The sequence below is a fragment of the Hoplias malabaricus genome, chromosome 1 (genome assembly GCF_029633855.1).
Source record: "Hoplias malabaricus isolate fHopMal1 chromosome 1, fHopMal1.hap1, whole genome shotgun sequence".
In the NCBI taxonomy this organism is placed as follows: Eukaryota; Metazoa; Chordata; class Actinopteri; order Characiformes; family Erythrinidae; genus Hoplias; species Hoplias malabaricus.
The window spans coordinates 70,405,086-70,429,314 of NC_089800.1; the positions used below are offsets into that span (position 1 = coordinate 70,405,086).

General features: G+C 40.0%; 1 protein-coding gene across 11 annotated transcripts in view; it reads left to right on the top strand.

The window, feature by feature from the left end:
* Positions 1–24,229, top strand: part of ehbp1 (EH domain binding protein 1) — a 205,612-nt gene that overhangs the window by 56,824 nt on the left and 124,559 nt on the right. For 8 of the 11 annotated variants that reach the window (XR_010802697.1, XM_066672430.1, XM_066672447.1 and 5 more), the window contains exons 6-11: positions 4,747–4,928; positions 8,667–8,806; positions 11,575–11,658; positions 12,662–12,787; positions 14,294–14,552; positions 18,741–18,963. Coding sequence is in view for 10 of the 11 variants with exons in the window: in XM_066672430.1 (XP_066528527.1) it covers positions 4,747–4,928; positions 8,667–8,806; positions 11,575–11,658; positions 12,662–12,787; positions 14,294–14,552; positions 18,741–18,963 (1,014 nt within the window). In the remaining variant the exon portion in view is untranslated. The remainder of the gene's footprint in view (positions 1–4,746; positions 4,929–8,666; positions 8,807–11,574; positions 11,659–12,661; positions 12,788–14,293; positions 14,553–18,740; positions 18,964–24,229) is intronic. The other 3 variants (XM_066672463.1, XM_066672503.1, XM_066672512.1) reach the window with 1 other exon arrangement.

Consider the following 24,229-nt stretch of genomic DNA (forward strand, 5'->3'; position numbering starts at 1 on the left):
ACTGTTCCCTATATTATTGACTATATAGTGCACTATTAAAGGGAACTGAATTCAAGAGGGTAGTGAATGATTTTGGACACTACCTCGTTTGTTTTTACCAAACAATGCAGTGAATTATGGCTAATCTGATATGTTAGTGTACATGGGTTGTACACTACTTTTTGCAGTGCATTGTGGGATTGTTTGAGTGCACTGAAAATCCTCCACTATGTTTTCGGACACTACTACAAAATGGCGGAACTCCAAAATACTGCACTATGTAGTGAATAGGGCACAGTTTCAGACACAGTGGTAGAATTTTTTTCTCCTTCCTTTTCCTCTCTTCCCCCTCCCTTGTCACTGCCACGTTTGCTTGCTCACTTGGGCCTGGGACCTGGAATTCCGTGGCCCTTGGGGTGTGTGTGTGTGTGTGTTGAGGTGTATCTCTCTGCTTCAGCTCTTTGCATCTCAATCTCCCTCAGGCACCCTGATAACGTCCTCTCTTTACCTTCAGGAATGAAAAGACAGACAGACACACACACACACACACACACAGAGCCTTCAGACAGATTAATATCTATACACGCACTATTTACACACGTGTGTCCACACCTGCCAGTGAGATGCAGATCAGAGATCTATACATATCCTCTCTAGGTATACACACACATCGAGGCTGGAATACGTATCTGAGATCATGTGGATATGTGAGAGTGGGATGTGCTCAGTACTGTATTCAGAAGGAGGATTTGGTCTGCACTTTCCATAATGTCTCTCACTAGCCACAATGGAGGCCTAGCTGGAATAAGGGGCAGAGGTTTTTTTTTTTTTAATTAGTTAGTTTCGTTGTCAGAGTCTTTGAATATCATCGTTATTTTGGTCAGTTTAGTGGATGGCCCTTTATGTTCTATATGGCCCTAAGCTGGACACCACCTCATTTGACCTTGCTTCTGTACTTAATGTAACTTGTTCCACCTCTTCTGCAGTAACCTTCTCTACTCACTGAACAAGTCTTTTGACTACATGCTGAAATTCTTTGAGGTTTTGTTGCCATTCAGCCATTAGAATGTTCGTGACCTTAGAAATTGTGGCAACTGATTTCGATTTAGCCAAAAATATAGTCAATTTTTTTTTAAGGTTTTGCTATTTAATGTGTATTTATTACTAAATTTCATAAACAATAGCTTTGTGCCCAGTTATTCTGGGTAGGCTCTGGGCCCAACATAACCCTGAATTGGATAAGCGCTTTCAGACAGTGAGTGAGTGAACAATAGCTTAAAAATTGCTACATTTAAAAATGTGTAAATATCCAAAATTATGGAAGGAATTTGGTCAATTTTATCTTCACGTACATTTTAACATTTTAAGTTCAAAGTGTGATTCAAAAGGTGCTCGAAAACTGAGACTAACACGACTGTAAGGGATTCATCTCGGTGGGTTAAGGATGCATTGGGACATGACTTCTTTAGACTTGAGAAAGGTGTCGCAGAATAAATTTCGGATCAAACTCAGAACGATTTATTTAACAGCTTTTTATTTTTTGTACTTGCGAGTCGAACTTGCCAAGTCTGTACTACCAAGTACAGCTGTCCAAACTTGACGTACTTTGTATTGAGAAACAACCCTAGACACTTGAAGAATCGATTCTTTGGGAATTGACTCCTCTTCACTGTTCTGCTTGTAGCCATGATGAGCAAACGGCTGGGATGTTTTTCTGTTTTTATTTCCTGACAATTATCTGTCTTTTCATATTTTCAGTGTGTTTTATTTGGTGATGAAAAGAGCAAACATCTTCATAATTCTTGTACTTGCATGAAATTTAAAACTAAAAAACATAATTCTGGTCTAGATTTTGTTTCCCAAGTTTTTCATCATAGTTTTTGTTAACAAAACTAAGCACTCCATGTGCTTGGAGGGCTTTATATAGCACACATAGCATTGAGCACCTTAACTTACTCTGGAGGGTCTCATTTAGTTTTATACTGCTCTTTAGAGATTATGCAAGATGTGTGTGCCAGGTTAATATATATATACAGCGCAGATTGATGCTGACTGATGTAGTTGGGGTCTAATGTTATCCTAGCTCCAGCATAAAAAGGAGCAAACATTAGGCACCCAACATGTCTTGGCTGATAGAGTACATTTGTGGTAAGGGTGGGTTTAAGGTGAGGTTTGAGAGTGATGCTTTGCACCTGCCTGTATGGACAGCCTCAGCCAGAAGTGTGCCGGCCGAGAACCAAGGCAGCACACATTAGTTTCCGAGGAGCTGGCAGGGATCTGCGCGTGTGTTTTTTGGTGCTGAAAAAGCCTCTCTGATCACGCGTTATCCTGCCTCCAGATTTCAGCTGCCGCAACATGCTCATGCCTTACGCCTTCCCAGTAGAGAGAAAGAGAGAGAGAGAAAGAGAGGGAGAAAATGGCACGTGCCCTGTATCAACACAGCAAGCTCCCCAGCAAATCCGTGATATGCTGTCAGCAAGCCGAGAAAATGCCCCCAAGGACAGAAAAAAGACTAAATGTGTGTCTTTTTTTGGGGGGGGTGGGGGGGGAGCGGGGGGGGGTTCAGTGGTAGTGTGGGTTATTGGGACCTTCCCCAACTGTTTGTGTCCCCTATCAGAGTGCACAGAGAAAGACTTCCCCCCCTGGCCTTTTCATAGGGGCTTTTTTTTTTTGCAGACTATTAGGCCTAAACTGTGGAATGGGTTCCTGCTTTATGTGTGTCTGGCACATGATTTGCCCCGGGATCAAATGGTTCCCTTTTTTCCCCCCCTACAGACCGCTGCAAATGACATTACGCTTGGAGGTAAAGGGCCCAAAATCATGGAATCATGAATGGTTTTGAAATGAGTTCAGTGTTATAGCTTTGGAACACTAGCTTCATTCACTCCCCTGTGTGTGTGTGTGTGTGTGTGTGTGTGTGTGTGTGTGTATGTGTGTGTGTGTGTGTGCGCGTGCGCGAACTAAACTGTACCAGACCAAGCTGTCAATGAAGTTAAGCCATGAATACATTTAGGCTCCGTTCACATTACAAGCCTCATTCATCAGTTCAGATTTTTGCTCAGATCGGATGATGGTCTTGATGGTTCACATATGACAGGTCTCTGTACACAATGTGGGTCATAAAATAATGTATTGCATTGGGCATCGAATTACAAAACTGTTTATAATCGGCTATAAGCTTCACATATTTCAGTCAAATTGCTGGTGAACTAGACCCACAGGGGAAAAGGTGCATCAAATCTGTTCACCTTCCGGTCGGATGCCCGCGAATCGGCTATGTGCCCGATCTAGGGCCACAAATGAAAGTGAGTCCAATCTGATTTGATAACATTGGATTTGACATATCCACACAGCCAAGAAAAGATCAGATTTGGGTCACATTAGGGCAAAATAAAATCAGATTTGAATCACTTCAGCCTGGTTTTAATTGGTAGATTCTGTACTCTCCTGGGAGGCTTTTTCCTACATATCAGGACATTTCTGCGAGTATTGTGTGGCATCCAGCCTTGCGTTTGAGGTTAGCTATATCGGAGAATTAGCCCTGGATCAAAAACACCACTCCAACTCATCAGCCAACTCCACAGCCTACTACTGCTGGGGGGTGCTTTACAACCCCTGTTTAACTGATGCTTGCCACTGGGCATGATGACCTTGTAGGCCTGTTTGTAGCTGCTCCATCCTGTTTAAATTAAACAGTGTTTACAGACTGTTGGGTATAGTGTAACAAGTTCTTAATAATTATAATTATTATTATTATTATTATTATATGGTTTTGTTGCATAAAATCAGTGAAGTTGTGAAACAATAATAATCTCAGTAGGGTTACCTTTGATATCTGAAAAATAGATTTTGTTTTTAAATTTTTGAATACTTTTCAGTTTTCTCTTCAGCCCGTAATTAGAAAAATCACAAAACCCATATTCCCTCCTGGTTCCCAAGGAGTGTTCCTGCTGTCTGGACCATAGGGGGCGCCATTGACCACAGCGCTACTGCTCAGAGGGATTACTTTACGGATAGACTGAGATGTTGTTCATATACTCAGTTTCTTCTTTCTGATAAGAATGGGTTTATTTTTGACAGTTTTTTTTAAAGCATTTAAATTAAATGTAGTTTTTATATGTAGTACTTTCTCTGGAGTCTTCAGAAGAGGGATGAAGCCCATTGAATGAAATTCATGGCCACAATCCTTTTAAGTAGGTTTGTTCAATTCAGGGTAGTGATACATAATATTAAAACAGGTAAAGTGAAAGCTGTGTTATTACGCTTTAGATTAGTGTTTTATTTGTTTTAAGCTACACAATGTTATTTATTTATTTATTCTCACACTTTCCTCTTGGGTTCTTTTATTTTTGCGTTCCTCTTCTCCATGCTGTTTTGAGCTGGGATAGACGTATACATATCTATTGCATTCACACACATATGACTTCTTTTTCTACTTGCCCGATTTGTCTGCTATTATTATTATTTATTTATTTATTTATTTTTGGGTTACTATTTTTTTTTTTTTGTATTCTCCCCTCTCTCTTCTGATTGTGTTGTCTTTTGAGGCCTGCATTTTAGTAAAAAATGCAAAAAGTAATTTTGTTCATGGTTTAGTAATATATAAATATATAATTTACACGCACACACACACAGAGAAAATAAATATATATTTTAACTGCCCAGGCATATAATGATATTTATTCATGATACTCTTTTTCTAAAGGTAAAAAACTATGTATTTTGCTGTTAATTTTTAAATCGTTCTTTCTGTCTGTGTTTCTGTAGGAGTCTCCCTCAGGTCGTAGAAAGGCTCTGGCCACAAGCAGTATTAATATGAAGCAGTACGCCAGCCCCATGCCCACGCAGACGGATGTTAAACTCAAGTTCAAACCACTGTCCAAAAAGGTGGTGTCTGCAACACTGCAGTTTTCTCTCAGCTGTATCTTCCTCAGAGAAGGGAAAGCAACGTAAGGACACACACACACACACACACACACACACACACACACACACACTGTTGTGCTGATGGTCCGCCACCTCGATCATATTTGGACAACAGCAGTCTTATGGTCAGAAACTATCCGATGATGAAAGAGGTAGAGGAGGGTTGCTGAACTCTACTGTATATGGGGATTCTCTCTGATTGTGATTATAACAATGCTACTTCATGGTTATGCACCTGTGTTAATCATCGTTACTGTGTTCTTTCCCACTTGTTTCCATTCTTTCTCTTTTTCTCCCCACTTTCCTCACTACCCTGTATCTCCCTCTCTATCGCACCAGAGATGGGGCAGAAAGTCTTCACGTGAAATTCCTCACATTCCCAGCATTCCTCATCTGTCACTTTTTATTCCCCTCTGCTCTCGTTCTCTCTCTCTCTCTCACACTCACTCTCACACACACACACACACACACACACACACACACACACACACACACACACACACACACACAAAGCCCCTCCCTATCACCTGCTCACAATCTCATTTATTTTTAGATTAGTAGCACCCCATGGGACTTGCTTGTAGGGCTGTGCTATATTGTATCGTTCGTGATAATATCGGCATAATTTTTAAAACAATAACTTTTTAAAATCCATGTTGTGCTAATAGCGAGATTCTGACTTGTTTACGTAATGACGTCATGCAGGTACGCATATTATGGCATATGTTCCTTAAGTAAGTCATTTAATCACAGCGACATTTATGGGCGAATATTGTGGGATATATTAAAAAAATTAAATTAAAAAAGGGGAGTGGCTTCAGTAGTGTGGAGGTGGCCTGATGACAGAGTATCAGAGGTACAACAACCTGTGATAATATGTAAGAAGCCTGTAACAACAAAAGGGGAATCACAATCAAACCGTTTCACCATATAGTAGTATGTTCTTGAAATTCCCTGTTTTTCAGTGTTATCATATCAAATCTGTTATCAAATATGTTGAAATATTGTTTGATATTGATGATATTTTATTGATGATTGATGATATTGATCACCAAATTGCCCACCCCTACTGGCTTGTAACTCACTTTCTCACATACGTATACGCTTAGTCACTCACGATTAGGGATTACACCACAAGGGGTGCTGTTTCTCACATACGTTTAAGGACTGCGTCACAAGTAGGAGTTGTGCTTCGCATCGTTATCCCTGTTTTCTCTCTGTCATCATTTGGGAGTTTTAGACTTTTTTTAACCCAAATTTTTTAAACCTGTCTGATTCAGTCTGGCTTCAAATTATGAGCCATGCCTCCTTGTCATTCATTGTAATTTTAGCCAATGCAGGTTTTTTTTTTTTTAAATCTAACCTAACAGAATTAGGGTAGTTAGTGTTCTCCTTCAAGCACGCTGAGCTCCAGTTACCGGGTATTGTAAGTGTGAAAATCTGGGGCATCATTAGTACAGGAAACTGATCCTCGTAATTTTCCTCACAGTGCTGTGTGATGAGGAACTACTTCTTGCTAGATCCTTATAGACAGCACTAATAACTTAAATAAATAAATAAATAAATAAAAACATGGTATTTGCTTGTATGTTTTATTTATTTATTTATTTATTTATTTTTAACTGCAAAATCACATACAGCTGAGGTAAATATATTAAATAACTTTGTTTGCTCACAGTAATGAGGAATTATTTTATATATGCCTTTTTAAAAACATTTTTGTATAAAACTGAAACATGGTTAACATTCTTTAAGGGATAATTCAGCAAAATAAAAGTTAACGAATACAGTTAGACTGACCACATGCTGATTTGTACTAGTACCATCCAGTGATCATTAGTGTGTTAGCCCAGGCTTTTTCATTGCCAGGTGTGTTGATGAACCTTCACGATGAATTTTGGCACATTTTTCGTCATGGAACATTCACCCTGGCCCTCTCCCTTTCCTCTGAATGTGGCTCAGAAATGAAAGGGAATTGAAGAAGCCGATAAATATACGTCGGACAAGACTCTTCAGCCCCTCTCCCTTTCTTTCTCTTTGACATTCATTTCACAGGGAAGCCAACAAACAGCAGCCAGATGAAATATTTCCAGCCACTGGCCTCGAAAAGTGATAATATCCTTCACCCGGCCAGCTCACAACATATTTTTTTTTCCTTGCAATATTTTTTATTTCTGAGGAAAAAAACCTTGTCTGTAGAAAAGCTAGTGTGAGAGGAATATATAAAGCGTGGGTGTGTCTTTTTGTGTTATCTACGTTGCAAGTGTGTGTGCGAGCACGTCTTTTGTGCAATTGGGTTATGGAGGTGGAAGTGTGTAACCCCTCTTAACCTGCGGGAATGATGTCACGGCGGCACAAATAAACTCCATTACATACGTTCAAATAAGCCCCGCCACGGCCAAAGAGAGGTTGGAGCGCATTCATGAAGGGGTGATGGAGAAAGAGAGGGAGAGAACGAGGGGTCGGGAATGAGAATAAGATGGTGTGGGGAGACAGAGAGAGAATAGGGGGGAAAAAAGACAGAGAGAGAGCTGGTGTTAATCCTATGGTGTTATCTTCAGGCCATAGTGGTGGAAGCTGAGGCAGAAGTGTGTGTTCCTACTGGAGCTTCTCATGAGGACGAACATGAAAGGCACACTGTTAACATTTGTTTTCTCTCTCTCTCTCTCTCTCTCTCTCTCTCTCTCTCTCTCTCTCTCTCTCTGTGTTTCCCTTTCCCTCTCCCTCTCTAGTATTTTTAGTGGTAACCCAGTCATATCTAGCCATATCCTCTCTGTCCCCATATTATTAGTGAACTTTTGATACCAAAAATATTCTCACTCACTAGTAAATATTTAACCAACATGTCTGTTGTTGAGGTTTGCTTCTTAAGGCCGATTTACACTTCAGCGTTGGCCCAATAAAGAGCCTACCTCGTAGGCTACACAAAAACCCTACACTGTTGTGAGCATTACTCCTGCACTTGTGTCTGAGTTGCTCTCCAATTACACCTCCACAGAACTAGGTACTACGTAGTACAGTGTAGTGGTGTAGTAGTAGTATTTTTATAAATCTTTAAAGTGCACTATTTAGAAAGTAGGTCATTGTTTGGGAAAGAGCATAGTTTACATTAGGTGCCAGGAATGAAACAAATACAAAGCAGAGTTCATGTTTCTGTACTATTTTGGTTCAACTTAAACAATGTCCGTCCGTCTACCAATCAATCACAACAGTCGTTACAGTCTGCATCGACCTGCCGCATAGTTGCATTTCTGGAGAAGTGTGTGTAGGGTCTATGGCATGGGTTCGTGTTGATTTGTTTCCTTCGGGGTAGCTTCGAGGAAACCTCTAAAACCAGTGACTACATCAGTAGCTGATTACATCAGTTAAATAAAAATGCACTTGCTTTTATACAATAGCACTAAAAGCTGTTACAGTTTGAACAATATGCTTTTTTTTTCTATGCAGAGTACTTTCAGAAGTAGATTATATAAGAGTTACAAGTTCCCATACATTCTACCTTGACACCAAGCTGTTTCTTCTAATTGTGAACATATGAAAATGTACAAATAGGCATGTTGCCCACTATTAAAACTTAAAGTCCCCAAATACAACTTACGTCTATTGTTGTATTTGAGAGAGTATAGTCACTTTGAATTATTTACTTTATATGAATTGTTCAGTGAGATTAGTTAACATTTATCGACTATTAATTATTCGGTGTTACTGAGAGTGAATTTGTATGTATCCTGTGTGATTCTGTATGTGTATCTCTCTTTCAGGGATGAAGACATGCAGAGTCTGGCCAGTTTGATGAGTATGAAGCAGGCAGATATTGGAAACCTAGACGACTTTGAGGAGGACAACGAGGAAGATGAGGAGAACAGAGTCAACCAGGAGGAGAAAGCAGCTAAGATTACTGGTGAGAACCATGACTAGCTGAAGTTTAGTGCACAATAAAAATAAAATATAATAACCCTCATTTGCTGGGCAGCACAGTGGTGCAGCAGGTAGTGTCGCAGTCACGCAGCTCCAGGGGCCTGGAGGTTGTGGGTTCAATTCCCGCTCCGGGTGAGGAGGAGTTGGTGTGTTCTCCCTGTGTCCACGTGGGTTTCCTCTGGGTGCTCCGGTTTCCTCCCACAGTCCAAAAACACACGTTGGTAGGTGGATTGGTGACTCAAAAAGTGTCCGTAGGTGTGAATGCATTACATTGCACATAATGTAAGGTAATTTGTATAAATTGTGCTGTAGTTTGAATGTTAGATCCTCTTTTGTATGTTGCTTTGGATAAAAGCGTCTGCATAAATGTAAATGTGAATGTGTGAGTGTGTGTTGCCCTATGAAGGACTGGCGCCCCCTCCAGGGTGTATTCCCGCCTTGCGCCAAGTGGCTCTGGGCCCACCGTGACCCTGAACCGGATAAGGGTTACAGATAATGAATGAACCCTCATTACGTGACTCTATTATGTGAATAAAACTACAGTGTTTTAAATGTGTTCTATATAGAGGGGAAATTAGGAAATTCAGGAGAGTAGTGAATGATTTCAGACACTACCTCATGTGGGTTTTTAACTAAACAACACAAAGGATTATGGGTATCAGCTATCCACTAATGTACATTAGTTATACACCACATTTTTTGTAGTGCATTGTGGAATTGTTTGTGTTTACTGATCTTTGTCCACTATGTTTTGAGACACTCATACAAAAAGACGGAACCCCAAAATAATCTCGGACACAGCTGGGATTTGATAAATGTTTTGTTTCTTTAAATAAATTATGCTTCACATCAGTTTTGTTTTGACTGACAGAACCAGCATAAGCATTAATTCTGGCTGAAGTTGGGATTGATATAGGCCAATAGGCCAAATATTATCCATTCAAACTATTTAGGGACACTGCTTACTCCTCAAGTCTTAACAGCAAACATGCTTTAGTGACAATTTAGGCTGAAGAGATTTGTCACCAAAAAAAAAAAAAATAGAAAAATACTGCACATGGGCTCTTACGGCAAGGCCTTAGTTAATATTATAGCTCTTGCTGTTTTCAAAGTGTACATTTTCAAATTGCAGTTGACATATGAACATGAGTTCAATGCTACTCCAGAATGCTAGGTCATTATCAAGTGTTTTAAAAACCTAAATGGACAACATTATAATTAATTAACCTGTTCTTGTGAGTTTTATAACTATAAATATTTATATTAATATTTATATTATACAAATATAAACAGTACTATTGAAACGTCTTGGGCACCTAAGATAATTATATATATTTAAATTAATGCCTTCTCACTAAGTGTGGTGCTTTTATAAAGTTATATATAATCATAGTAAATACAAAAATAATAATAATATAAAACATATAGAAATATAAGATCTTTTTTTCTTTAAAGTATTAGATGTGAATGAGTTTGAATTAGTTAAATCAACAGCACACATTATTTAAAAACTTTATTTATTAACCGGTAATACTAGGCATTGGATGATAACCTCAAATAATACGGACTCCATGAGGAGAGATTTGGAAAATGTTAAACCAACACATTCACACACAGAGTATCACACTCACTGGAATAATGTTATTTGGTTTTTGTTGTTTGTTTGTTTGTTTTTTGCAAATAAACACTTATTGCTCAGATAAATAGCTTTTTAAATAGCCTTAAACTTTTGCCCAGTACTGTATATATTTATATTTGTTATTTAAGTAATGCTAAACCTTAAACAAAGGGCTCTTTAGATACGGCAGGATTATAATACAGAATTATGGACCAAATAAAAAATGTAAAAAATGAAATGCATCACTGATTATTTGCATGGTTAAATGGTTCTTCTCTTTTTAACTATAGTTCTGATTGGTAACAAAAGGTTCACAATACATCTACATCTTTGTATGTGTGTATACAGGTATATTTGTCTTTACTGTCAGTTGTCTTCTGTTTTTCTTTCAATTTCTGCTTTGCTTCTCTTGCTGTATGTGAGGAGTGTATGTGTGTGTGTCTGTGTTTGTGAATGGCCTTACTCGGGATAATCTGCCCTCTCCGTCCTCACGGATCCTTGACATTAAGCCCCTATATAGCAAGCGATGCGTGTGTATATATGCCCCATATGTGTCTATACAAATGGTTGACTTGTGTTGACTTGACTGTGCCTCCACATAGATATTATCCTTTTTCTTCCTACTCATGTTTGATTCATATTACTGGAGCTGGCCTGTTTTATTATATTCTTTGACCTGATGTATTAAGTTAGATGCCACTATGCATTGATTAAATAGGTATGAAGCAGTTGTGTTTGTGTGTAATGGCATGCAATTATATATATAACAATTGCAAACTTAGAATATGGAATGAAATTCGGAATATATTGAATCAAATGAAAAAAAAAATGAAAGAAAAAATGTATAAGCATGTGTGTGTGTGTGTGTATATATATATATATATATATATATATATATAAAATACTTTTTTTTCCATGTATTTATTTTTAATCAGAATTTAAGGAAGGATACATTTTTGGGTGACGCTTAGATAGGAATATCCCAAAAGAGTCCCAGAACTTTTCTTGTCTGAATATCCTGTCTGCAGATTTATAAAGATGTGTATTTGAGTGTGTGTATGTATTTATGTATATGTGTAGGTGTGTGAGTGTGTACTGATCAGTGTGTGATATTCCTGGCGCTCTGTTTGCAGAGATAGTGAGGCAGTTAAATGCGCTCAGCAGTGTAGATGGAGATGACGACGATCCAAAGCTCAAAGCAGACTGTTCTCCTGCAGGTTTCACTCTTCTACTAACACTATATTCTCACTCACCCACTGTCCCACTCTCACTCCTCTCTCACTCACTCATTGGCGTCTCTACCTTAGCCACTATACATTTTTCCTCTCCTTTCCCTCAGGACTCAAACTTTATCTCCTTCCTGTTTGTCTTTCTTTCTCTTTTCCTCAGTTCTAATATCTTCCCTAATATATTTCACTCTCATTCTCACCTCTTTGTCCCCTTCGATTGGTGTTTCTCTCACTCTTCTTTCACCTTGATCCTAACCATCCCTTCATATTGTGTTGTCGTCGTCATGTGTTCTGTTGGTGATCCATGTCTGTGTTGTGTCTGTGTGTTGTATGTGACTTCATTTAAAGCCATGTGGAGTGATATACAGGTTTGCGTTCTCTTTATGTATTCTTGGTTTATTCCCTCCAGTGTTGTGGCCTTTGGTTTCAGACACATTTTCTGCAGTTTGTAGTGAACCAGATCTCAGAATATATCATCCACCAATGGATGGGTAGATAAATTAATGTTGAATGATAAGTGATAATTACCACAGTGTTAAGAATATCATGATGTAAGAAGAGGCTGAAGTTGGCAGCCCATTTCAGTGATTACATGCTTTTCCAGGCTTCAAATCTATGGTGATGTCCACGCTTCTTTTTATTACCATTTTCTACATCTTTAGAATAACTGAAATAACAAGTTGGATTATGGCATTATTATTGGATTCCACTTCATTCTGGAATACTGACAAACGGTTCACTCCAGAGTGCAGGTTTCATTTATTGTTTATTGCTATGACTTCATAATTTGTGTTTTGCCTTTCATTATTTACATATATTTGTTGTAATAAAACAATTTTTTGTTTTATTTTTTTGTGACATTTGATCTATACATGTTTTCATTGATTTAATGTTTTCCGTTCGACTGATTCTGGTAAACAGTATATTTGTGTGTGTGTGTGTGTGTGTGTGTGTGTGTGTGTGTGTCTGTGTCTGTCTCTCTGTGGTCCAGAGTTGATCAGTAAGCTTAATTTTCTGGAGGACGACGAGCAGGTCCAGACCCACTCCAGCTCGAACCCATTCGAAGAGGCAGATGACCCCATGGCTCTGAACCCGTTCGGTGACCCTGATGAGGAAGGTGAGCGGTAACCTCTGACCTCTGCTCCATTTCTCCCAAGAGAATGGGATGGCTTTCTGACCTCGTTAGAACTTAATGAATGAATTAACTCACATAAAAAGGCAGAAAAGAATGTTTGATGTTAAAAAGAATTTAACATTTGACTTGTGATCATATACAGGAGACACCTATGATGTAAGAACTATAGGCCAGTAACTAGGGGTTGACATTTTGTTGTTCAGGGAGCTCGTGGTCACACCATTTCACATTTTAGCCACTACAAAAACCACAGAACACAGTTCCACTGTCTTTCAGGCCCAGGTTTCAGGTTGCATTTCCTGATGCAGCAGTGGTCTGTGTTAAACGAGTGATTTTTCCATCACAGTCAGACGATTCTTCAAACAAGACCTCATGCTCGATGGTCTCACGCCTTCAGAAGCATCTGTGTGCTTTGCCCACAGAGATTTCCATTGACTCCTAGAATCTTTCATGATTTTATGAATTGTAGATGGTGAAAGGCAATCTTGCCTCGAAATGTTCTGTTTGAGCCTATTGATAATTCCTCAGGGAAGTAAGGGACCAGTTGAATGCAATATGTATATAACATCACTGAAGCACTAAGAATGACCCACCACCCAAAACATACCTGCTCTGTGGTTCTGATGGGGTCCTGACCATGGAAGAACAGCAAGAAAAGGGGAAATAAAGCATACAGAGCAACAAAATGGACTCTAGTCTGTAATTATAAAACTACAAAGTGCTCCTGTACAGTCAGCGGGACATTTTATATTACAGTATTACAGTATGAATATATATTGGTGGTTTTCCACTGCATGGGACCTACACGACTCGGCTGGACTCTTTTTCTTTTCCACTGGCTGAATCTGGTCCTTAGAACCAGGAAGTCCCTGCTCGCTCACGGATCCAGCCGATCAGAGTAGGTCCTGAATCGTGAAGTGTAAACCCTACAGAGTGCTGATTGGCCAAAGAGACCTGTCAATCACCACAAAATGCAGAGCTCCAGCACAAATTTCCTCTTGTAAAATCTCTGAACTTACAGCTGCTCATAACATTACCCCAAGGTGTTTTGAAGAGGTTCAAATGCTCCTTGGGTAGGTGGCCAATAAAAATCTGTAGCAAAAGCTGAACGTATAACAAGGAAAACTGATCTGTCTAAAACTGGGGTATAGAACTGGGGCCACTGTGTTCAGTCCGAAAACAAACAATGTGCAAGTGGAAAAGCAACACACTAAAAGCGAGCTGAGCCATGTCATGTCGAGTCGATCCCATGCAGTGGAAAAGCAGCACTGTGTGTGTGAGAGAGGAAGAGAGAAAGTTTAAGTGACACTTCTAATCCTAATCCAAAACCTTATTTTAACAAAGCAATACCCACACATTGCGAAGGGCAGAATTTCATCCTGCACAACCAAGCTGCTGTTAAATTCAATCTGAGAGTGACTCTGACCCTAGTAGTTGTTTTGATTTTTTTATTTTTTTTATTTTATTATTATTATTTTTTTTTTACAGAAATGCAGCCCACCCTTCAGTCCACTCTAAAAGGGGACGAGGAATCCTCAAATCCATTCAATCCATTTGATGAGCCTGAACCGCAGCAGGAGCAGGACTCTCAGTATAAAAACCCATTTGATGAGCCCGAGCCAGACCCGGAGCCTCAGGAGGAAAGGACGCCCCCTAAAGGCAGTGCCAGGAAGACGGTGCGGCCGGTGGACATGAGCAAATACCTATACGCAGATAACAGCAAAACTGAAGAGGAAGAACTGGATGAGTGAGTTAAGGGAATAGAGCAAACTGTGTGGGAATACTCAGACACACACACACACACCCTCCTGCTAATGAATGAATGTTGCTGCTTTAAGGTATGCTCATTGCTGACCTAGAAGATGGCGGTCCATCAGATATCACTGCGATGAGTTGGAATGGAGGTTGTATTCATCCACCATCAATACCAGTTATTGTGGCTAAATGCCCATCAAATCCTCACAGAGGCTGTTACTGCAGCAAATGGGGAGGAAACTCCTTTCGTTTCAGAGGGAATTTTGTATGAACAGGATCCCTAAAAGGATATAGTCACTATCCATGGGTTGCAGCTGACATCGCTGTGCATAGCAGCCGCCATATTGGGCTCAAAGGCACAACTCAAATAAAATCTGTGATATTTAAACAATAGTTTTATTGTTTCTTTCAACTCTATTAGTGCTCATTTACACATTACAAGGAACGTTAAAGAAGGTAAAATGAAACAGATTTGTTTCCATGTCAGTCAGTAGAGGGGCTCAGGCCATGTCCCAAATAGTACCATAGTCCCTACATAGTGCACATAGCAGATAATAAAACTAAAAATACTGCACTCAGTGCTTAATTCGACAGGGAATCATGAAACATATACCTGACTAAAAATTATTTTCAACTCGGAGAGCACAATGTGAGTGCAGAAAATATAATTTTTATATATATTTTACCTACACTGTGGCCTACAGAGGGTATAGGGAAATATCTGGCATTTTCCTGAAAGCAGGAAAAAAAAAGAATAAAATACATGGCTTGTACCTGTAGCACAAGTACGAGACAGAGACCATTTTCCTTTAGATTCTATGACAAAAAATGCTAATATGACTAAATTAGGTTTTTGGTTTTTCTTTTTATTATTCAACACCATGGGATCCTTTGCCCCTGCTGACACAATAAAGGTGGTGGTGTTCGGCGCTTCAAAGTGTTGTGAGACACTCTACAGTGCAGGAAGAGAAGCTGTGCTGGGATACATCTATTCATTTTTCCCATCTATTTACATTAGTGCTGCGCTCTGAAACCACAGAATTAGTATCGATATGGCTTTCATTCCAAAACAAATCATGTGCCTGTAACCCATGGATAGCCATGTAGTGAAGCTCTACTGTTACTCTACACAAAAGGTAAAGCAGTAAAGTAGTGTGTGATAAAATGGTGGGTTATTAGGTAAACAGAGGGTGGACCTAATAAACTGGCAGCATCTTTATGTGAAAGAAAAAAAGGAAAGCGTGAGTAAGGTCTTTCAGCAGAAACAAGGGTGCCGTTGTTGTTCCTGGCATTCTTTCACCTTGTCTGTACGTCTCACCTCCCTTCTCTTTTTCTCCCTGCTTCCTCTTTTGCATAATGCTCTTAACCAATGATAGTTTGTCAAACCTGCCATTAAAACTCATACAGATATGAGAGAGAGAGTTAGAAAGAGAGGGTTATTTTAGTGCTGTCTTTTTTTTCTCTCTCTCCGTTTCTTTTTTCTGTTCTCACAGTTGTATGACCCCACATTTCTCTACCCCCGTCCTTCCCCTATTCCTTTCTCTACGCTCTCCTCCTTTCTCCTCTTTCTGTTCCTCTCTTCAGTGTGTTTTGACTGTGCTTTTCACACACGTCTGACACACATTCAATTAGGGACAAGGGAGGTGTCTATAGCTGCATTTTTTTTTCTCTTCGGCTCTCTCTCTCTCGTTCTCTTTCGCTCTCACCTTGTCTTTCAGCTGAATATAGAGGAGGCAAGCTTTCTTTCCATTGTGTGTGTATATGCTGAGTGATGGCTGCTGCCGGTAGATGTGAATGTGTGTGTGCTTGTCACTGAGTGCATTGCTAGGGTTAGGGGTCACGAAGTGTGTGACCCCTGGAGCATCTGGCTCCTCAAGAACTCAGCGGAGCATTTTATTGGCCCATGCTGATACACAGCGCTTCCCTTACCTTTCCCATGAAAAACACACACACACACACACACACACACACTTATACTCTCTCTCTTTCTCAACCCCCCACCCCACCCTCATAGGGCAGTGGTTCCCAAAAACTTTTTAATTCATTCAGCATTGCAGCATTTATTGAACAAAAAATAAAGTTAAACATCACTTTGAGTGGAATGATTAAAATTGGCATGCCTTATGTATTTCATGCATTTGCCTTGCTGAGCACCCCCTGCAATAGAGAGAGAGAGGGAGAGAGAGATACACTGCTATAGAGTGACAGAGAAAGCGAGGGACTGAACCTTTGAAATTCTGCTTAATGGAGAGCTGTTGTTTTACTTTGTAGATTTCAGCCTCATTTAAACTTAATAATAAGAATCCTGCTCATTTATTTGGAGTTCAGCTCGGTCACCACAGCATGCAAAAGGGATTTTAATTGTGTGTGTGATTTTGATATTTTATGCAGCATTTTTAGTCTAATTATAAGAAAATAAAATCAGTGGTACAAATAAGTTTTAAAGCATTTTATTGTGTAACGTATAATTGTAATTTAAATTTAAATCTTTTTATGTTAATTGTTGCTTGGTATGAATATTGAAATTTGTTGTTTTATTCTACAACAACAAATAAAACAAATAAAAATGATATTAAAAAAAAAAGACAAGCAAGAAGTATTTGTCACTGCATTCATTATGAGTTTTAGTTTAGACGATTTTAAAAATGGCTATTTTAATGTTAGCCATTATGAATGTAGCGCAACGTTTCTCAAAGTCTGGGGCCTAGGTATTGCAGGTGGGGCGCAAGGTATCTGAAAGAATGCCTGGCTTTATTAATGCCTTTCTGTTTTACCAATAAAGCTTACCCACTCACAATGTATTCATTAATAGCCCTTAATCAGGTTAAAAGAACATTAGATAGGAGACCAGACAAAATGTAGCTTGCCTGGAACCAAAATATGCTATTTTCTCCATACTTTTATTTTGAAAATGCGCCACCGAGATGAACGCGTTTTGGCAGCGAGTTAGAGAAGGTGGGTCTTCTTTCAGCCTTAGTTAAGGCGCCTGTTCAAATATAAAGCTGCTCTACTGGCTTCCGATTAACCGTCAGAGTCTGGTTTATAACGTTAGTTTTACCAGCTCTGGGTTTGAGGTCAGTAACGAGACCACAGCAGATAAGAATGACGGTTATGAAAGCGGCTTGCGTATAACTGTTGGGGTAACAGAGGAGGATCTGAGGCTTAGTGAAGGTTACTATTAGTGTGTTCAGGTTGTGAAAAAGTGCTCTAAACAAGCAGCAAGTTAACGTTAGTCTCTGGTCATGTCTCAAACTGCACACTGCTGCACTGAATAGTATGAAGAAAAAATATATATACCCACCCGTAGCAGTGCTTTCTGTAGTGTAGTATGTAAAGTTCCATAGTGTATTGTTTGGGACACAGCCTCACTCTCTAACGTTAATGTTAATCAACATTATATAGTAATCATTATAAATTCAGTATATTACTGCCTTATCGACATAGGAATCAGCTTATAATTATCTAATATTTTTGGTATCAGGTGGGCTTTGACTCAACAAATATGTCCCCACCCGTATCAAACTCAATCCTACACCCTTGCCTTTACTCTTACTTACTTTATTCCTGGATTTTTGAATCTTTGAACATTGATGTTAATGTTGTATCTTGTTATATTGTTAAGCTAATGTTTAGAGATAGAAGTTGATGTCACTTAAATAAATTAGAAAGTAGTAAACTTGCATGTGTATTTTATTGCCAATTTTTGGGGTGTTATGGGACATAGGAGGGGCATGGAAATTCCCCTTCGTCTGAGGTGGGGAATGATAGAAAAAGTTTGAGAATCACTGATGTAGCATATTAATACACAATTTTTAGGTTCTCTTTTTATTATTATTTTTTATAAAATTATATATTATTTTAATATTACCTAACAGCGGTGGGAGAATGTTTGAATTTCACATATTAACACAATAATGTGTTACATCAAAATGCTTTAAAACATGTTTGTACAGCTATTATAATCATTTTACCAATGTAGGCTGATGTATTGTTAGGCGTCTTGCCCAGGCACTCATTGGTGTTGCATGGTCTTCCTTCCTAAAGAGGAATTCAAACGCTTACAGGCATTGTTTTTGTTGTTATTTTGTTTTAATATCTGACCATGTAGTATCTATGTGTCCCGAGTATTATCTTTAAGTAAGTGTTAACGATTTTCCTCTCTGGGTTTCTTCTCTCTCAGGTCAAACCCGTTCTACGAGCCTAAGTCTGACAGTCCAGCTCAGTCCACTGCAGAGAGCAGCCCAGAAAAAACAACAAAACGCAGAGCTCCACTTCCCCCGGCTCTGACCTCGGTGACCCCCGCCAGCCCCGCAGTGATTTCTAAACCAGTTGAGAAAACACCTCCTGGACCCGTGGCCTTCAGCGGACTAGCAGCCAGAGAGCTGATCTCTTCATCACCTAAGGTAGAGTCTTCCTCATTCCTGCAAAGTTCATGAATCAAATGCATACATGTAAAACATTACAGGGGCAACACTGTAGCACAGCAGGTAGTTGCCATTGCCTATGAAGATCCAAGTGTGTTCTGTTGTTCTGGTTTCCTCTCAAAGTCCAAAACACATACTGCTAGATGGGGTGGTTTCCTACACTCCTTGTACCTGTACAGGACCTTTTTTTCAGGACAGTGTATAAATCCTCCGTGCACTGGGCACTTGAACAACAAAGAAGCATTCAATGACTGCTGATGTCCCAGTCTGAAAATGGGTATAGGAAAAACACAAGCCCAGTAACCCACCGCAGTTTAGCGCTGAGTTTGGGTTAAAAGTATATTTTCTGTTCCTCCAGCATCAGTCTCTGAAATTTGCTCTCTCTCAGAAACATGTTTTTATCGTCAACATGTGTTGGTGTGCACTGTTGGGCTGTGTCGGGCTGCCCATCACTAGGATTATTATTATTATTATTATTATCGTTACACTTATATAGCGCCTTTCTAGACACCCAAGGACGCTTTACAATCTACACTGCTCAGAACGCTCAATTCACACACACTGGCGAGAAGCGGCAGCCAAACGCGCACAGCGTACTCTCAACCAGAAACGACCGTCCACCTGGAGGACTGCATCGGGCACTAGGGTTTAACCCAGGACAGAGCGCCAATCCATATCTGGGCTCACACATACAGACACACACCAGGACAGTTATTAGAGAAGCCAATTCACCTACCCTCCATGTTTTTGGACTGTGGGAGGAAACCGGAGCCCCCGGAGGAAACCCACGCAGACACGGGGAGAACATGGAAACTCCACCCAGATGGGACTTGAACCCAAGAGGCGAACGTGCTAATCACCAAGCCACCGTGCCGCCCAAGGATGCCATGACCTTTACATTTCCCCTTCTTGTTTTCACTTCCTTTTCCTGTATTTTCTTATTATTTCTTTTATGTACCCACCATTCCTTTTTTTGTTATTTTTTTAACTCCTCTGTCTCTCCTGTCTTCCATATATTTCTGTATTCCCTTAATTTATACCATTACTGCCATCTCTTTTGACTCTTTCCCCTTCTTTTCCTTGTATTCTTGTTCACGTTTCCTTCATTTACACTCTTTTCATTACTCTTCCCTCTTTTTCCTTTCCTTCTCAACATCTTCATTTCTTTCTTTTTCTTCTTTTGCATTTTAATCTCACTCCTCTTTTAGCATCCACCTTTCTCTTGTGCATTTTCTCTGCTCCTCCTCCACACCTTTCTCTGTCAAACTGTTTTCTTCCTTCTCTCTTCCATCTTCTTTCCTGTTTCCTCACCTCTCCCTGTTTTACTTCTTTTCCAATGTTTTATTCCCTCTCCATCCACCTTTTCCCGTTACTTTTTTTGTGCTTTTTTTTTTGTCCGGTGCATCTCTCACTTCACCGCTCTTATCTTCCCCACCTCTCTCCTCCCCTCCCCTCCCCTTTTCCATTGCTCCGTTCTGCCGTTCTGCATCCCTCGTTTCTGTATGTGTGCACCGACGCTCTCTACATTTGAATATAGGCATTGCGACGGGGCTCTTTATGCATGCGTTATGACTCTGAGGCTGAATGCTTTGGTGGCTGTAATTAAGCGGCTGAGTGTGTGTGTGTGTGAGAGAGAGAGAGAGAGAGAGAGAGAGAGAGGGGGCACGACTGCAAATGAGAAGAAGCAGGCCGCTGCAGCTTAACTATGGGCAGCTACACATGGTGTGCGTGCATGTGTGTGTGTTTATTTACACCCCCAGTGTGTGTTAATGTGGTCCATATTTAATTACGGCATGTGGTTTATCAGAGAGAACCACTTGTGTGTGTGTGTGTGTGTGTGTGTGTGTGTGTGTGTGTGTGTGTGTTTGTCCGCTTCGGAGGCCCAACTTAAACACATTTAATTACCCAAACGCACTGACCTGTGAGCAGGGACACACATTCTCACACTGTAAAACACACACACACACACACAAGGATGGACCTAAAAAGTCCAGGGAAACAATGAATTTTTTAAATTTAATTTCCCTCTTCACTTTTGCTGGTTTTTACTCACATTCTGCTCTTTCTAGAATTCACACCTTTCCTTATCTCTCTCACTCCCACACACACACTCAATTTTTATTTTCTTTTTTTTCCCCTCCAGAATACTTCCAGATTCCATTTGGGTCTATTCAAGGATCCATATATTTGTTTTTGGTGCCACCCCCGGTACTCTTTTCCATAAAGCTCAGAGATATCAGCGCTTTTCCTGGTCCATGTTAATAGTCCATAAATAACAGCAGACCACTGCCTGGACAACTCAGATCTTTCTTTGTAGAGACCCATGATTGCATTTGCAGAGCTTTGAATGGTCTTTTCCAACCAGTTCCTATTACATGATTCTGCCAAACTGCAAGGATGATGTCTAGCATGTTTTTTGCTGCTAACACAAGTTTAAGGAGCAGCTTCTCACGCTTGGAGCAAAAATCCAATCTGCCATTTCTGTTGTGATGGTGGATATTTTTTTGCATTGGCCAGTAGCATTGTTACACTGCTTATTTCGGTGCACTGTGAGTGCATGAAATATTCAGCAAAATGACCACTACACCACTACACTAAGGCAGAATATAATGCACTATATATTCATTCATTATCTGTAAGCGCTTATCCAGTTCAGGGTCGCAGTGGGTCCAGAGCCTACCTGGAATCATTGGGCGCAAGGCGGGAATACACCCTGGAGCAGGCGCCAGTCCTTCACAGAGCAACACAGACACACATTCACTCACACACTCACTCCTACGGACACTTTTGAGTCGCCAATCCACCTACCAACGTGTGTTTTTGGACTGTGGGAGGAAAGCGGAGCACCCGGAGGAAACCCACACGGACACAGGGAGAACACACCAACTCCTCACAGACAGTCACCCGGAGCGGGAATCGAACCCACACCCTCCAGGTCCCTGGAGCTGTGTGACTGCGACACTACTTGCTGCGCCACCGTAATGCACTATATATAGTTTCAGACACGGCCACACTCTCCTGATAATGGGGCCACTCAGACAAAATGTTAAAAGTCTTGTGATGATAATTTAGAAATTACATAATCTGTGTTATAAATTGACTTAATTTCTGTTGTTTTTACCTAGTTATTTCACCTTCCTTGTAAAAGCTTCCGTGTGTGTGTTTGTGTGTGTGTGTGTTGGGGTGGTGGACTGACACCTCTCTCCCCTGATGTGTGTGCATTATATTATGAATTTGTTGCTGTGTATTCTCGGGCTCTGAGGCTTCTCTCGCTCTCCGTCTTTGTGTAAAGTGTGAATGACCTTAGCATGAATAAAGTCAAACAGGATTAACACACATTCAGTACAGTATACACACACACACACACACACAAACTGTAGGGATGACTGTAGTAAGAACAGATAGGGGAAAGCCTGCAGGCTCCCATTCTCTCTCTCTCTCTCTCTCTCTCTCTCTCTCTCTCTCTCTCTCTCTCTCTATCACACAGAGAGAGAGGAAAAAAAGAAGAAGAAGAGAGAGAGAGAAATGGATTGTACATTTTGAGACCTGAGGTGTAAATTGAAAACAATGAAAATCTCAGAACACACACACACAAAGAAATTGAAATATTAAACGCTGTAGTTTTAGATTGCAATGCCCTTGAGCCTACAAGCGCTTCCTAAATAAATCCTGGAGTGTGGACAATCCCAGGCTGGTTTAAGTGTAAAAATGTCTTATCAGACATGCAGATATTTAAGAAAGACCAATGCATTTAGTGTCCCTTTAATTCTTACGCATGCTAACCTTTCAAATATGTTTTGCATTATGCTTTTGCACTATAGCGTAAGGGAATGACTTGTTCAGTATAATGCAGAAGCTCCAATCAATGGCCAAATTCTTTGTAGAATAGATGTGGGATAGTGCAAACCTTAAGTAAAATATATATGAAAAACTGCAGTTCAGAAATGGTACCGAACTTGCCCTTTAGTTTCGGATCTGACAAAATGTGCTGCTGTTTTTGTTTATGTTCCAGTATGAGAACCTAACTCACAGGGATTAAACTTTTCTGTTGCTAGGAAAGATTTCTGTCACAGCCATTACCAAGGCAGTAGAGGCATGTTGCAGATGGTTTATGAGGTGCTGTGGTTAAATATATTAATCTCGTGTCTGAATAATAGAGGATTAGCATGAGCGAACGTTTGTGACACCCGCTGGCAGAAAAGAGAATTACAGCCTTGAAATGCAGGAGAAATCCCTGAGTGAAACCAATTTAAACTAACCTTCACATGAATAATTTCAGGAACATTGGGGTCCTAATTTATGAATAAGACTGTTCTGGTAGAGTCATAACTTTTTTTGTCACTGCTGTCAAATGACAGATGCGTGGTGCTTCTAATGAGAAATTGCAGCCTCTCGTTCCAGCGTCTTAAGCAGTTTCTATAGATATTAATCGAATCTTAGTCCCAGCGTCGTTCCTGTCATTGGGAGATGGTCGGTTTGATCCTCAGTGATGTGCAAGGAGTCTAAGGGAGAACAGTTGACCTCATGCTCTGTGGCCGGATGGGATGGCCCTCCCTCTCCATCATCACAAGCACAGTGCAAGCCAGCCCAGGTGTCTTTTAGCCGGAATTAGGCTGCGTGCTGTGAAACTGGACACCTGAACAGCAGACTGTTTGATCTCAGGATACGGTGCTATAGCTGGAATATTTACGTTTTTGAAGGAAAAATTACTTTAAAAGGAATGATTGCCATAAAATACTCTGATAATACCTGTAATATACAGTGAATTAAATAAAGATGCAATGCTTTGTTTTACTTACAAGACTTGATACATTTCTTAGGAACTTACAATAATATATGCATAAGGGAAAATATTGGCACTGGACGATTGTTTATGTTTGACCCATATTTCATAATTGAGTTTGATTTAGTTTTTTATTGCCCTCCAGGATTGCAGAATGTTTAGATCCTGTGGTTGTGTGCTAAAATATCTCCATTTTATTGGGTTTTTTCATTGTAGTGCAGAGTGTGTATATGAGAGAGAGAGGGAGAGAGTTTGAGGATTAATGTACATCGGAAAAAAAAAGGAATATAAGTCTCAGGAAGAAAAAATAAGAAATAGAAGTATGCTCTGATTCACCCAAATACACACATTCTCTCTCTCTCTCTCAGAGGATTTGCAGGCGTTCACACTTCATAAGTCTCAGTATGTTCAGTATAAAGGAACAGCCTGTTTTTCGTCTGCTAGATCTACATACCATCACAC